This window comes from Hemiscyllium ocellatum, chromosome 22 (assembly GCF_020745735.1).
Source record: "Hemiscyllium ocellatum isolate sHemOce1 chromosome 22, sHemOce1.pat.X.cur, whole genome shotgun sequence".
Classification (NCBI taxonomy): domain Eukaryota; kingdom Metazoa; phylum Chordata; class Chondrichthyes; order Orectolobiformes; family Hemiscylliidae; genus Hemiscyllium; species Hemiscyllium ocellatum.
The window spans coordinates 25148293-25165109 of record NC_083422.1 but is presented as its reverse complement, the minus strand read 5'-3'; the positions used below and the strand labels follow the sequence as shown (position 1 = coordinate 25165109).

Below are 16817 nucleotides of genomic sequence, written 5' to 3'. Positions count from 1 at the left end.
TTCATGGCCTGGTGTAATTGGTGCTACACAGGATATATGTGTCATGTATTCCTAATTTATATATGATTGGTTAACTTAGCTAAGGAGAAGTATTGGGTATTATTATCGATGGAACCCTAGGTTAGAGAAGATAGCAATCTACCAGGGATTCTCCTTAATAATAAGTGGTCTTAAAAGAGAAGGTATGTGGGTAGGTGTTCAGCAACATGATCCAACTTCGCTATAATGCCTGAACAACCCACCAACAGACACTGTCTGTGCTCAAATGAAGAAGATCGACATTGGGTACAAGACATTGCAGAGTTGTTGACACATTTAGAACCAAGTCCTATAAAGCTTCAGTGTGTTCAGAGATGAGGGGAGAGCATTCATGGTGATATGAACAAAAACAACCAGTTTTAATGTTTACACTGATGAAACTATAACATGCTATCACTGAATAATTTTGCTAAGACAAAGGTAAAACTTTGCATTTTATATTGAACGTTATTTAGTCTGGCCTGAATAAATAACAATTCAAACATGAGGTGAATTTCTTGTAGAAATTATTTTATTTTAATCTATCTGAAGGTATTAATTTTGACAGAAATTAGTAGTTTCAGTAAAATAATGACAGTGAGTAGAATTATCTTGCATGTTTGAAATGAAATGTTGCATTTATATGCTACCTTCAATGATTTTAGAAGATTTCAAAGTACTTTGCTGTGAATGAAGAATAATTGAAGTGCAGTCACTATTGTGCTGCACGGAAGGTAACAGTCAAATTGCATATAACAAAGGCTGTAACAATGCGATAATTATCATGTGATCTGTTTCTTTTTTGACGCTGTTGAGTATTAAATATGGACCATAATGTTGTCAGAAAATCCTTCTTTTGAATAATGTAATGGAATTTCCTGTGTCCACCTGAGAAGGCAGACTTGGATGTCGGAGGATTTCTGTACCTCAGTCAACTCTCTAGTAATTGCTGACATGCTGCTCATTATCCTATTTTTGTCTCATTTGATTTCATTTCTTTTGCTGGATTTGGGTGCTGTGAAGATTATTTAACAAAATACTGTTTCTTTTAAATAAAAACATGTTGATCATAATTCTTTTCCAACTTTTTAAAAGTACTGTTGTGGTGACTATTATATCAAGGTTTATGGTCTGCATTTTATTACTTCAACTTTTGGATTTATCAGGATGAGGATTGTTAGTGCTATGGAATCAACTCTTCCTATTTCAAATATCCACCCAGGGCCCGCATCAAATGCCTATACATAAGGTGTCAAATTAAGCTGTGCCAGCATTGGATGCTTGAATGTAAGTTCCAGTTGCACAGTACACTGGATGGAATTTTCCTCCATTTCATGCCAGCCACTTGATGGCCTCTTGACAATTTGCACTGATTTAAGGACACTTCCATGCTGTGTGTCCAATCTAATTTTTAAACCAGTTGAAATTACGCAAGTTAAATTCATATTGTCCTTTTACAGCCAGCAAGGAAGCCTCTCTTCCAGAATGAATATCCATTTTAGATGAAAGATATTAAACTGTTTCTAAAATGATATTGCTTGAGATTTTAACTATCGTGTCATTAACATTGATTCTCAGGTTGAACCGTATGAAAAAGAAATTCTTGAACTAAATTATAGATTGTCCTGGAAACAAATTTTCAGGAAATAATATAAAATTCTGCTTATGGTTTACAGATAAAACTATTAAATTATGGAAGATCAGTGAAAGGGACAAACGAGCAGAAGGCTATAACTTGAAGGAAGAAGACGGAAGATATAGGAATCCTGTCAGAATAACCACATTACGGGTATGAGAGTACTAATTGGGTTGATTTGATTTGGAGGGTCCGGTGTTGGACTGGGGTGTACAAAGTTAAAAATCACACAACAAAAGGTTATAATCCAACAGGTTTATTTGGAAGCAGTAGCTTTCAGAGCGCGGCTCCTTCATCAGGAGGTTGTGGAGTGTAAGACACAGAATGTATGGCCAAGGTGTACAGTGTGCTGCAACTGAAATTATACATTGAAAAAGACCTGGATTGTTTGTTAAGTCTCTCAACTTTTAGATGGTTGGATTATAACCTTGTGTTGTGAGATTTGTAAACTGGGTTGATTTGAAGTGTGGTCATCCATGATTTACTTGGGTGTTGCTATTTGTGATATTTTTGAAGTGTGTTTGAAAATTGACGATTAATGAAAGCCCAGAGAGCAAATCTCCTAACTAGTTAATTAAAATCCAACATTTTTAATATCGAGCAATTGTTTTTTAAACCCATTTACATACCCATATTGGACTAAGTCATATTTGTCAACATTTAATAATTCAGACTGAATAAATTCAAACTTGACAAAAAGTTGATTCACTCATGAACTCGATATCAGTTACAAAATCATCGAAAGTAAACTGAATTTTCTTTCTTAAAGTACATTTTATGAATAAAGTTTCAATTTTCTTTTATGGTATTCCAATAAAATAGTCCTGAGTTTAGTATTGAGTGTTGAGGAAAGTGATAAAGTACTTTGCAAGACGCCAGCAAATTTCTGAAATTCTGACTCTAAAATGCAAAGTGGCTAAATGAGTATAAATATTTAATTTTCTATTTGAAGATGATTTTTTTCTCTTTTTTGCTTAATAGGTGCCAGTATTGAAACCTATGGATTTGATGGTAGAAGCAAGCCCTCGAAGAATATTTGCAAATGCACACACGTATCACATTAACTCCATTTCAGTAAATAGTGACAATGAAACCTATCTTTCAGCAGATGATCTTAGAATTAACCTGTGGCACTTAGAAATCACAGATAGGAGTTTTAGTATCCTTTTTTAACAACAATCCTTTGCAGTATATTGTGACTGATTCGGTATTGTTGTGATTTACCAAATATACTTTTCACTTGTGGTATCCCAATAAAAGAGCCTTGAGTTTAGTATATGAGATACAAGGAATACAATCCCAGTTTTGGGATTTGTGAACAGTATTGCATCTGACATCATTATTCACTAATGTGTAAATTTTCTTTTAAATGTTAATCCCTCTGCTGTCAATTTTACTAATATAGTTGCTAATATGGTTACTAATATGTCTTGAATAATATGGGTTACAAATAGTTTATTAATACAGAACTTGAGTATTACTAAAAAGCAGCACAGTTTTCAGAGTTTTTTGCATTTCACTTGAGGACAATTTGCAAGAATACCAATTCATGGGGTGGGGGGGGGGGGGAGGGGAGTATTATACTGCAAGAGGGTAGGGTGCTCTTTGGTTAGCAAGTGGACTTTGGTATGATCAATGTTTTAATTACTTTTGTCAACAGCCTAAAAGGTATGCTTTTTGATTTGGGACGTATGGCCTGTACACGGAGTATCACACTGGCCCTGAAATTCATAAACAACCTTAATCATTTGTGTGATAGGCAGACCAAAGCTTACCAATGCACATTTGCATTATTTGCATCACATGGTTCAACATTAAATGTGATTCTGTAATTGGATAGTATTTGCTGGATAATTCTGGGTGTGAGAAGAATTTTACTGATAATCAATTAAGGATTGTCAGTTGGGATTGCAATGTGCCAAATTTTTCTGTATTGGAAACTATCTATATTCATACATGCCCTGCTTCTTACAGACAAAAAGAACATGTAAACACTGAGCCTATTTCAGTTCCGCAAAATAGGTGACAACCATTCGCTAGTTTGTTTCTCAGAACAATACTTAGTGGATGCATGAAGATCACTTTCAATTCAGTCTAGTTTATCTTTTAATTTTATCCCTGACCAGCAATGTACCTGGAAACCTAACTGTTCATAAATTCTTTATCTTCTGAACATAATAAATGCACATTGATTATTCCAATGTTGTGAGCATTAGTAATTTTCCTGCCTTCCCATCTAGCCTGCCTCCAATTTTTTTAAAGTTTTGAGGATGTATTTTGTATCTGTACAATTTACATTGGACTTTTGAACTTGTTAAAAAATATATGTTTAAATGTTTGTCTATATTTTAAAAAATTCCTTAAATATTACCAAAGACATTGTAGATATTAAACCTGCTAATATGGAAGAGCTGACAGAAGTTATTACAGCAGCAGAATGTCATCCACATCAGTGCAATGTATTTGCCTATAGTAGTAGTAAGGGAACTATACGACTATGTGATATGCGTGCTGGCGCTCTGTGTGACAAACATTCAAAATGTGAGTATTCATCATCTGAAAAAGTGTTAGAAACAAGGTACTTCATCTATAAGAATGTCTGGACTTAATTTGGTGTATAATTTGTTTTGGTCAATGCAATTCTTGAGCACTTCTGTTAACGACCACTTTATTTTTAATGTTTTTATTTTTAATAATACAATTGCCTTTGATACAACTTCTACTAACTGTTCTCTCTTGCCCAGCTGATTATTACACTCTTAACATAAGCATTACTAAATTAGCTTTTCTAGCTTCTCAAAAATATCTGGCCAAACTGAATGACCGTAGACTTACAATGCTACCCTGCCAAAAGCTGACATTAATTTGATCCCTTATTTCTCTTGCTGTCAGTATAACCGGACCTTCGTTTCTCCACCATCCCTTTTCATATTATTAAGCAGTTTGTGCTTGAATCCCAGTTTTGGTCTTAGAAATGCAAGGACTCAATTCTTCAATGGAACTTGTATTTGGCTCCTGGTGAAAAAGGATAACACATTAAGCGGATCCTCCTAGCTCAGGTTGTACTACTGGTACAAGGGTGCATCATGTAGTATCCTCTGAGCAGCATTCGACAACATGTATTTCAACATTTCAAAGTAGCTGTTCCTCTGGAAGATGTGCTATGTATGAGGCTATGACAAATTTGTGCTGTGTTCTTGAAACATACCTCTAGCCCCATTCCCCCACAGGTAAACCACTGCATAAGGATCTTCAAGGCACCAATTATATGTTTGCTACCTACAAGTCATACACCCCAAAGCTGATGCATGGTTTACAAATTCCAGCCAAATAATTCTTGACCATGTGATTCCCTATAGTGAAGGGTATATGCTACACATGTCTGCTCAACTCCCAAATGATCTGTAATCAAGAAGTATGAATAACAGTTTTTGCGAGTCTGATAGGCTATCAAAATTATTCAGGAAAATGGTTGCAAAGTTAACTGCTCAGAAACCAGGTACACCTTTTATATCAATAGCGAAAGCTTATCACTGCTTTCTTCGAGTGGACATATTTATTCAACTGAATGGGTCTCAAGTAGCTGATGAGGATTGCAAATGCTAAGGTGTGGGCAGCTATTTTGTGATGAAGTAAAACTGCTTTGGTTCTCTGCCAACACATTATACCACCTGACAGAACATCTGATCAACCCTGCCAGAACAAGCAGTCTTTTTCTGCATGTGAAGTTTCTCCCAGTCTTGAGCCTTATTGCGCTCTCAGTCTGTACCAGATAGTGGTCTCCTTTGCTTGGAAAGGATATCCCTACCTTATAATGGTTCAATAAAGATTCATCAGATTGGTTTCTGGAATTGGAGGAGTATTCTTTTGAAGAGAGTTTGAATGAATTGTACCCTGGAGTTTAGAAAAATAAAAATATCTAATTGTAAAGTATAAAATACTCGGACTTGATGGGGTCAAAGCCAAGAGACGCTTCCATCTTCCCAGTGGAGAACTCTGTACAAAAGCCTTTTGAAATGGGTCAGCCACCTTTAGGATTAAGAATTCTGATGGTTCTGAATGTTTGGAGTTCTTACACTGAAATGCTGTGGTTATATAGTTAATGTATATATTCAAGAGTGATAACTATTTGGGTGTTATGGAAAATCAAAGGATTTGGCAGTGCTTTATATGGTGTGATTTGAATTTTAATGCTTCCGATTCCACTTGACCCTGTGTGCAAATTTGGAGGTTTCAGGATTTGTTAGTGGAGGAAGGGGCAGAAAAGGGTGTGGTGTCGAGAGTTCAGTTGTAGTACAGGGGTAAAATGAGTTGTGTGTGCTTCTTCATCCCATTCGTCTTCAATCCCCTCCTCCACATACCTGTCACCTCCCACCCCTCTTTTCTTTGGCCTTTGCAGCTCCTTCACCCCGTCAGTCTCTTTCTCTGATACCATCCTCGTGAGGGAGTTGATGAAAAGGCAAAAAGTGAAACGGACGCTAACTTGTCACAAGCTTTTCGAGGTTGCAGGCATTGGGCTTCAGTGTCATGAAACATGAAACCATGAAGATTTAAAGGGGCTGTGCATCTCTGGGGTATTGATCAAGCTTTACAGTAGTCATTTCTGTTTCAAACATCAAGCCCCAAAATCTCATCTTGTGACCCAAACTTTTGAAACCCTCAGAAAAGAGCTAGTCTAGGAGTCATGATTTGGAGACGTCGATGTTGGACTGGGGTGTACAAAGTTAAAAATCACACAACACCAGACTACAGTCCAACAGGTTTAATTGGAAGCACACTAGCTTTCTGAGTGCCGCTCCTTCATCAGGTGATTGTGGAGGACGCAATTGTAAGGCACAGAATTTATAGCAAAAATTTAAAGTGTGATGTATCTAAAATTATACATTGAAAAATACCCTGATTGTCTGTTGAGTCTTTCATCTGTTCGAATACCAAGGTAGGGATATCCTTTACAAGCAAAGGAGACCACTATCTGGTACAGACAATCAAGGTATTTTTCAATGTATAATTTCAGTTACATCACACTATAAATTCTGTGCCTTACAACTGTATCCTCCACAACCACCTGATGAAGGAGCAGCGCTCCAAAAGCTAGTGTGCTTCCAGTTAAACCTGTTGGACTATAACCTGATGTTGTGATTTTTAACCTAACCTAGGAGAGTGGAGTCTTTAGTTCACTTGTAGGGTGAGATTTGGCCATTGCTGGTTGGGCTATCATTTATTTTCTGTTCCTAGTTCCTTCTAAGAAGGTGATAATGAGCTCCCTCCTTGAACTGCTCCATAAGTGTTCTGGGTAAATGCACAAAGTATTTCGGGAGGGAATTCCAGGGTTTAGACTCAACGAGTGAAGGAATGGCAGTATATTTCAAGGTTAGAGTGGTGAATGGCTTGGAGGGGAACTTGCATTCCTATATATCTGCTGCTTTTGTCTTTCTAAATGGAAGTGGTTGAGAGTTTGGAAGGTGTTGTGTAATTTTTGCAGTGCATCTTGTAGGTGATGTACCCTGTTGTTACAGAACATTGGTGGTGGAGGAAATGAGTGTTTGGAGGAATATGGCACCAATCAAGCAGTTGCTTTTTTCCTGGTTGGTACGAAGCTGCTTGAGCGTTGTAAGAGCTGTATTCATCCAGACATTATCTGAAGTTTGTGTGGTATGAATGTTTCATGCCACTTTTTAGTCCAAGCCTGCATTTGGGAATGGACTGCTTTAGTATCTGACAGCTCATGAATGGTGCTGAATATTGTACTGGGCTTTCCCATTTAGGAAAGGAAAATTTATGGAGCTTCCTCATGCAATGATTTGTTTAATTGCTGTCCATCTTTCAGGACTGTATTTGGCAGGAGTGCAGAACTTAGATCTGAGCTATTGATTGTGAAATTACTTAGTTTAATCACTTGCTGCTTATGCTGTTAGGCCTGTTTTGTATCCTCACCAAGTTGAGACTTCATTTTTCGGTATGCTTGGTGGTGCACTTGAGTCCCCTTTTGCACTTCTCATTGAACCAGAGTTTATCCCTGGCTTTATGATAATAGTATGAAATTTGTTCCATTTTGCACTGTGATAGTGCCACACAACATGATGCAACTATTATCAATGAATAGGCCTTCACCCCTGCGATGGCCACTCTTACTGGTACTGTTGTGGACAAATGCAGACAGAATTAGGAGGACGTAAAATCATTTTTCACTCTTGTTAGTTTCCTCACCCCCTGGCACAGATCCAGTTCATTCGAGTGGTGAGGGTGACGAATCGTCAGCCAGGACTTTGCTGAAAGGTGTACCACACTCTTATTTCTTTTATATTCTTTTGCACTTTGTGATGCTTGACTTTGAGATGTTATTTTAATTTAAAATAATTTGCTGAAACTGCTCACAATTGATACTCTTTGTAACATTCCATCTAGTTAGCTGTCCCTCTCTTTTTTTAAATCTTGCATTAATTGTATTTAATTAATGGTAAGAATATACATATTTCTAACTTTTCCTTCAATTTGCAGTTTTTGAAGAACCAGAAGATCCAAGCAGCCGATCATTTTTTTCCGAAATCATCTCCTCAATTTCAGATGTGAAGTTCAGCCATAATGGTCGATACATGATGACACGAGATTATTTGTCTGTTAAGGTGTGGGATGTTAATATGGAAACACGACCACTAGAAACTTACCAGGTAAGTTATTAAGTTGGACTTTTGGATGCTTGGTACTGCCCCACTTACAGGCAAGGTTTAAAAAAGACAAGTTGAAAGGCTTTCTGTCAGAAGGGTGGCACGGTGGCTCAGTAGTCAGCACTGCTGCCTCACAGCGCCAGGGACCCGGGTTCGGTTCTCGCCTCAGGTGACTGTGTGGAATTTGCACATTCCCCCCATGTCTGTATGGGTTTCCTCCCACAATCCAAATATGTGCAGTCAGGTGAATTGGCCATGCTAATTTGACCATAGTGCTAGGTGCATTAGTAAGGGGTAAATGTAGGGTAGGGCCTGGGTGGGTTACTCTTCAAAAGGTCAGTGTGGATTTGTTGGGCTGAAGCGCCTGATTCCATACTGTAATGAACATCTAATAATGAACAGATTATTCACAATATGGTTAATGGAAGACCAAGAATGGGAACTAAACATCTGGTGTGTTCAATATTTATTAGGAAGGACAGACAAAACGAGAAAGGTGGGTAGCATCGTCACTGAAGGAGGAAATACATGCAGTAGTGTGGAAGAATAATGGTTTGTAAAATCATGTGAAAGCTGAATGGATGGAGGTGATAGTAAACACCAAGGGGCAGAAAATGGTGGTTATGGTCTATCAGCCCCCGCACAGTAGTGGAGATGTAAGGAAAGGCATTAAACAAGAAATCAGAGATGCATTCAGTAAAGATACAACTGTAATCTTGGATGACTTCAATAGCGATTACACAAACCAGCTAGCAATGGTGTTGTGGAGGAAAATTTCCTGACTTGTAAGTGATTGGTTCTTCAATTTACTTGTCTAAAAAAAGAGTATTGACTATTCTCAACTGGGGACTGTGTAAAATGAAAAAAATTCTTATTATGCAGAATCCTTGGCTAATAGCAACCACAAAATGACAGTATTGTTCTTTTGAAGATGAAAAGAAGAACTAGGCTAGTGCAAAATTAGGGTTCTGAATGTAAATAAAGGGAACTAATGAAATTGAGTTGTAAATTAGCAAGGAATGGTTGGGGAATCTTATTGAAAGGTTGACTATGATAGACAGTGGCTAATATTTACAGAATATGCCGTGAATTCGAAGAATTGGAATAATTATTCATTCCTGTCTGGTGCAAAAATAAATGGTGTGGAGATGCCAGTGTTGGACTGGGGTGGACCAGGTCAGAAGTCACACGACACCAGATTATAGTCCCAACAGGTTATTTGAAGTCACAAACGTTTGGAACGCTGCTTTATCATTAGTGAAGTCACTTTACCTGATGAAGGAGCAGTACTCCAAAAGCTTGTGATTTTAAATAAATCTGTTGGACTAAACCTGATGTATTGTGACTTCTGACTTTTTAAAAAAAAAGAGAAAGGGGGCTCCACCATGGTTTACGAAATAAATTTAGGGATTGAATGAAATTCAAAGGAGAGAAATATAGAATTGCCAGAAAAAGCAGCACTGCAAAGGATTGGGCGTATTTTAGAATTCAGCAAGAGGTTTAGTCAAAATGGATGAAAATAGATTGAGCATAAAATTGTAAGGAGCATAAAAGCTTTTACATCAATTCTTATAAATCTTTGAAGAGAAAAAGATTAGTAAAGACAATGTTGTCCTTGCCATTTAGAATCTCAGGTAATTTTAATGGGAAGCACAAAGAAATGGCAGAAGAACTGAACACATGCTTTTTGTTCTGCCTTTAGAAAAGAGGGCAGAATATCATCCCAGAAATGTTTGGACGTCTAGTGAGGGGGAGAAATCAAATAAAATCCCGATTTAAGAAAATGGTATAAGGACAATTAATGGGTTTAAAAGCTGTCAAATCAGCAGGGAATGATTATCTGCAACCCAGAGACTAAAAGACCCTGGAAATATTGGCTGCATTAGTCGGCATTGTGGATTTTGGCACAATTTCTACAGATTAGAGTGTGGTAAATGTAATCCTACTATTTAAAAAAAGCAGACAAAAACAGAATTGCAGACTCTCAGTAGTGAGGAAGATTCTATAATCTGTTATAAAAGACATTTTAGCAGAACACTTGGAAGGCATTAATGGAATTGGACAAAACCAGCATGGGTAAGTGAAAGGCAAGTCATGCTCAAAATCTCCTGGAGATTTTTTGAGGATTTAACTAGTAGAATAGGTAAGAAAAAACTCATGAATGTGGTCCATAAGAATTTTCAGAAGGTTTTGATGCAGTCCCTCAAAAGAGGTTAGTGGGCAAAATTATAGCATTTAAGATTGGATTAATACATTGATATAGATTGATTGACAGAGTGAAAATAACATTTCCACATTTGCTAATGACAAAGTGGGTTGGGATTGAGAGTCATGAAGAGGATTCAAGGTGATTCAGACCAGTTGAGTGGGCAAAAGCATGGCCGGTGCAGTTAAATGTGAATTCATACACTTCTGTGTGAACAACGAAGTATTATTTAAATGATGTATTGCAAAATGTGCATATACAAAGGGATTTTGGTGCCTTTGTGCACCAATCAATGAAATTTGACAGACAGGTGAAGCAAGCAATTAGGATGGGAAATGGTATGTTGGCCACCTTTGCAAAAGGAATTGAGTTCAGAAGTAGGGATATCTTACTGTGATTGTGCAGTGCCATAGTTATACCACACTTCGAGTATTGCATGCAGTTTTTAATAAAGTTTTGAATATTGGATTTCAAAATGATGGAATATGGTAGTTTGTTAATTTTGTGAAGAATGTTTTATAATTCATTAACTGGGTCAAACAATCCTTCCAGAACACTGAACTAATTCACTGTGTTGGAGAGCTGGAATGTTAATGGAAAATTGTTTACACTGGGGAGTGGTTTACGACAAGTACTTTAAATACTGAAGGTAGATACAAAAAGTGCTGAAGAAACTCAGAAGGTCTGGCAGCAAATGTGGAGGAAGAATCAGTTAATGTTACAAGTATGATATGACTCTTATACATGAAAAGTTGTCATCAGATGCTTAAGTGCGTACTCTGTTTCTTTCTTCACGGATGCTGATGGGCCTACTACATTTCTCCAGGATTTTCTATTTGATTCAGATTTTAGCATCCAGTTATCACTGAAAGCCATTTGCTTGTTTTCAGTTTTTTGGCTTTAGGAAACTTCGAAATTCAAAGTTTTTATGGCTGTTCAGGGAGACCCAATTAGTGTTAGAAACAAGTAAATTATTTCTCCTAGAAAGATTTTTTTTGGAGCTGTTAGGGAAATAAGTTATCTGAAGTGAAGAATTTATAGGATTAACATTGATGTAATTTATCTGAATTTGAATTGCTGTGAAGAGGTGGTGTTGGGAATTACATTGAAGCATAATTTGAATGTTTTAAGGTTTTTGGGGGTTTTTTGACTTCTGTATAATAAACTTCTGTTAAAGAAACTCTGCAGACTCTTGTGTTTTAGTGAGTGGCTACCACGTTAACTAAAATAACAATAGAAAATGATTTCTCAGACCACATTTCATTCTGGAGCCTGACTTGTTGAGTAAGTACAAACAACTGGAAACAGTGACAACACCTTGGCCAGTCAGTCAACTTGCCAACCAATCAACACCCTTTTTAATCTGTAGTATGAACAGTTGTGAACACTTGAAATTTGACATTTGAGCATTTGCTTTCAGTGCAAAACAAAAAGTTTTGGCATTTTTTTTATCAACAATATTCAAACTATTTGTTGTTTAGAATTCTGTTCCTTTGACTGTGCTTTGTTTTTGATGCCCACTTTCCAGGTGCATGAGTACCTACGGAGCAAACTCTGTTCCCTGTATGAGAATGATTGCATTTTTGACAAGTTTGAGTGCTGCTGGAATGGTTCAGACAGGTAAATGGTTACGTATTGATGTGCTGCTGTTCATTGTCAATTATTTAGAAATCTTGCATGGATAGAAGTCTCAGTTCATAAGCAGTTAGGTTAAGTTGACAATCCGTACAATGTCATTTGGGGTCTCATGTTGTCTAAGAAAATTCTGCTCTTTGGATGAATTGTTAAACTTAACTGTGTGCAACCATTCAGTGAGTATTCTGTCTATGAAAGAAGAATAATGAGTTCCCTCCTGACTTTCATCATTATTCTTCCTTTACCCAACCTGGCAAACATTCACCTCCATTGCTATGGAAATTTGGGATATTTGAGGCATGTGAAATGGTACTAAATGAATGGAAATATTGGTGTTAGTCTCAAAAGCTGTTTTGTTCCAAATTAGTAGCTAGTTTGAAACTTTTGTCATTCATCTGTGTATGGAGTAAAATCTGATTTGGAGCATAAGAATCTGATGCAATGTTGAGATTTTTAAGATCTAAGCTGTGTTCTAACTTGTAAATTCCTTTCCAAACAAATGTGTTCTTTATGTCTAATTTTTTAAACTTTCTTGTTATTTTTGGTGTCATTCATGGAGGCGAATTACCAAGGGACATGGTTCTATAAAGAGACCCATTCCCTTGTACTGTCGTTTTGAACAGGTGCTGCCTTATTGAAGTGCAGACAGCGTCTCCTTTTTAGATAATGCCTTCATGTTTCCTCCGGTGACTCAGTTTTGCAGTGAAAAATAAAAAAAACACTTTCACAGTTATACTTCTCTAAATCATGAAATATTGCAATGACATACCATTCCCAATAGTTCAGTTTTCAAAAATTATTGAAAATTAGCTTTAGAAGTTATCAACAGCATCCTTTTCAGCTAATCTCCATGATTTGCACATCTCAGCATGACACAGAGACAGATTAGTTTTGGCCTCTTTTAACAATTTCTTCTAGTAACTGTCCCCGTGTCATAATTCTGTTACTAATTATTGTTGTCTTAATCTGAAACACAATTATTTTAGTACTTGTGTTTGGAGTTGCTGGTGAGTTAAAGTTAATTGCTCCATTCCTTGTATTGCTGTGGTGCAATTTGTTTGTTCTTGGATGTGGACAAAATATTAGGTTGCCTTCTTTTGAGAAGATTTTCCCATTTATATGAATGTTCCCTCTTGGCTATAAATTTGTTTATAATCAGATGCAACATTGAAAAATCAGTATTGCATGAATTCTGTTGTTCTAATGGTTTTCCATGGCTACTGCTCTGTAATTCTGAATTCCCCATTAGTATGAAACTGAATTCCAGTCTATAATCAAGAAATGCATAAGGAAAATGGGCTAATTCTTCTTATGCCATGTAATGGTATCCAAACTGTTGCTTATTGCAATTCTAGTAAAATTTTGGCTTTGTTCACTAATCCTGTTTACTGCATAACTTGGCAGTAAAATTATGTAGCAATGTTAATAATGGCATTTCCTTCCATAATGACATCAATAATTGTCATAATGCCTGACCTTGCGTCAGTAAGAAGTTCTGAATCTCTCTCTTTTTGAATGCTGTATTTTGAATATTTATGTTGAACTTATTTGCATTCTTGTTTGTAAACAGTGCCATCATGACTGGTTCATACAACAATTTCTTCCGGATGTTTGATAGAAATACCAAACGGGACATCACACTTGAAGCATCCAGGGAAAGCAGTAAGCCGCGTGCCATCTTGAAGCCACGCAAGGTTTGTACAGGTGGTAAAAGGAGAAAAGATGAAATTAGTGTCGATAGTCTGGACTTCAACAAGAAGATTCTGCATACAGCTTGGCATCCTAAAGAGAACATCATAGCTGTTGCTGCAACTAACAACTTGTATATATTCCAGGACAAAGTAAATTAAAATTAGCCTAGTTTAGGACAAGACAGGTTTTGCACAGGTAAACCTAGTAATCTTTCTTTGAAGATAATGATATTGTTCTCCAAAATTAGTACGTCTAAAGCAGCGACAAGGGAAGATTTGACACGTTCATTTGTGCTTATGATGCACTTTTGCCTTCAGTCAAGACATTACTTTCCATGGCCTAGATTCCCTAAACGTGAGAAACCCACCAGAAGGAGACTTGGGTGGACAGTGCTGGTCACATATGGCTCGCTTCAATTTACTTAATCAAGTCTGAGCTTTGCATTATGAAAAAAAAGACCAGAAGTGAAACACAAGGCACAGAGTTTGTCCTTGCTGTGTAATTTTTGACCTTCCTGAACATGAGCTGTGCTTCAATTTGCCTGTAAACATTCCTCCTCTGTCTTTTTGACTCCAGTGTATTAAGTTTGAATACTTCAGTGGGCTTTGAGCAGAGTCAGAGGTCATTTTTTTTCTTGTTTAATAACATATACTCACACTGTATCTATAACCACTTCCTGGTGTAAAAAAAATCATGAAAAAGTGTTTTTAAATCTGAAGGTATGTACTGTGGCTTTGTGATACAATTTGCAATGTGTACTGGGAAAGCTAACTTTAAATAACTTGATTTTAACATGAAGTGGTGCACGATGCACTTTTTCTGCACAGCAGAATAAGTGATGTTGCATGGTAGAAATTCAATTTGCAACATTTCACAAAAGTGAGCTGAAAACTGAACTCCATTATTATGAAAATAAATTATATTTTTATAGTCATTTTTTTCAGTTTATCAAGATAACCAATTTAAATGGAAGTGGAGTGGATAATGGGTTGTCTTACACTTCCTGCAAGTGACTATCTGAAGAGCGCTTTTCCAAACTATGACATTACTGAAAATCAGCAGTGATCGTATATCTCATAATACATTTCAGATTATTCATTACTGCATAGTGATAATGCCCTATTTGACTGTTCTCTTCAGATCAAAGAATATGTAACTATTATCTCCAATGTTACATCCACAATAGAAGAGCAATGGAAAGTTGTACTGTACACTCTGATGCTACATTTATGAGCTATAGAGAGACCAAATTAATGTTTCCAGTCAATGAACTTTCCTCCATTCTGATGTAAGGTGGTTGATCTGAAATATTAAATAAATGCTGCTTGACCTGCTGAATATTTCCCGCATTCCAGCGTCCGCTGCACTAATTTATCTTTTGATCACACCTTGTTTATTTCTCTGTTCTTCTGCCTCTGCATCTCATACAAAATTTAAGAATCAGTCTTGGTTTAAAAAAAATGGAACGGCTCTTATATTCGTGCATCACTTCAGTTTGGTTTTATTTCTACTCCAACCCCCAGTTGTGTAAATACAGTTGGATGCAAATTCACTTAATTTTATGCAATAACATTAACTTGAGCGGGCATTCATTCAAGTGAGCATGCTTTTCATTTCCCACAATAGTTTTGGTTTGTTTCTTTCCATCATGTTTTTAGTTTCAGAACAGCTAGCATGTTACTTCCCCTCTTCAAGTTTGATTTTCTTTCTTTATTCCCCCATGCTTAAGGTATTCTGTCAGAAACTGTTCAAACTTTAATAGAGAAAGTACTTGTGATATACAATTTCTTGTTTTAATTTATTTCAGCTTTGTTGAAGTAGCTTTTGAAACTACATTTTACTATAATTTCTGTCAAAATATTATTCAATATCATGTACAACACTTTCATTAAATCCCAAATAATTAGCTAGCAGTATGTTTAGGCATTCAAAGGTTGTAATGCAAGAATATGTAAGGGTGTTAATGATAAACTACTCTGACAAGTCATTGAAATCAAGAAAATTGAAAGCAATAATTTCAAAGGATCCTGTGTCTATTTGCATGAAGTGTACAGACAACTGTATGAATCAATGTTGCAATGAATTTACTGTCCATGGATGGGTATTCTTAATACTTCATTACAACTTATGTGTTCTAACTTATTGAATGTTAAAATGCTTTGAAAATATACGTAGGAACATTGTATTACTAATGTAAAAGAGTTATAATGCCATATTCAATTTAAAATGCGCTTCATTTTAGCACTTGAGCATTAAGTTTGACCTGGTGCCAAAACAAGTTCAAATGTGCTAAAGCAGTAATTTGCATGTGCCTTTTATTGTTTTTCTTTATTTTTATACATAGAATTATTTAATACATTTTAATTGTTTGTATAAAATCTGTTTAAATTTTAAGGTGTACATGGATCCTTTTTAAAAATGTATGGCACAAGATTTGTGAGAGTAATTAGTTTTGTAGTTTCAAAGTTGTCAAGGTGGAATTAAAATTGGCAAAATTAGTATAGGATGAAAAGGCTGTTCTTTCACTTTTTTCATCAAAACATGCTGGCTTTGGTTATCTTTCAGCTTACAAGATTAACAGACTGGGTAGTTATCCCTCCAGAGCTAGTTACTTCGACATGTAATTTCATTTAGGCCTCATAATTTACTGAACAAAAGCTATTTCATGCGTCCGGATTTTTATACGTAGCGGTCTCTCATTATGTTGAAATCAAAAAAAATGTTTGAAGCTTTATTTCATTGATATGTCAGATATTTCATAGTTTCAGATGTCAGAGTAATTAACTCTCCAACTATATTCAAGTCTTGTATTTACTTTTACAATTTTAGTTCATTTTTGTGAAGCATTTTATTTTGAAAGCATTTTCTACATCTTGTCTAGTTAATGTTAGTGTATTAAACAAATTTATGATCTAAACCATTTTTTAAGCTAATAAATTTTCTTCCAGATGAATTTAATATTTTC

At 36.1% G+C, this 16817-nt stretch overlaps 1 protein-coding gene across 3 annotated transcripts in view; it reads left to right on the top strand.

Moving 5' to 3' along the window:
* ppp2r2d (protein phosphatase 2, regulatory subunit B, delta) overlaps positions 1-16581 on the top strand; it is a 64756-nt gene extending 48175 nt beyond the window's left edge. Inside the window, exons 6-11 of one of the 3 annotated variants that reach the window (XM_060841951.1) lie at positions 1695-1807; positions 2636-2813; positions 4031-4195; positions 8153-8322; positions 12054-12145; positions 13731-16581. In XM_060841951.1, the coding sequence (XP_060697934.1) occupies positions 1695-1807; positions 2636-2813; positions 4031-4195; positions 8153-8322; positions 12054-12145; positions 13731-14010 (998 nt within the window). In that variant the 3' untranslated portion in view covers positions 14011-16581. The remainder of the gene's footprint in view (positions 1-1694; positions 1808-2635; positions 2814-4030; positions 4196-8152; positions 8323-12053; positions 12146-13730) is intronic. The other 2 variants (XM_060841950.1, XM_060841948.1) reach the window with 2 other exon arrangements.
* Positions 16582-16817: the final 236 nt, after the last annotated feature.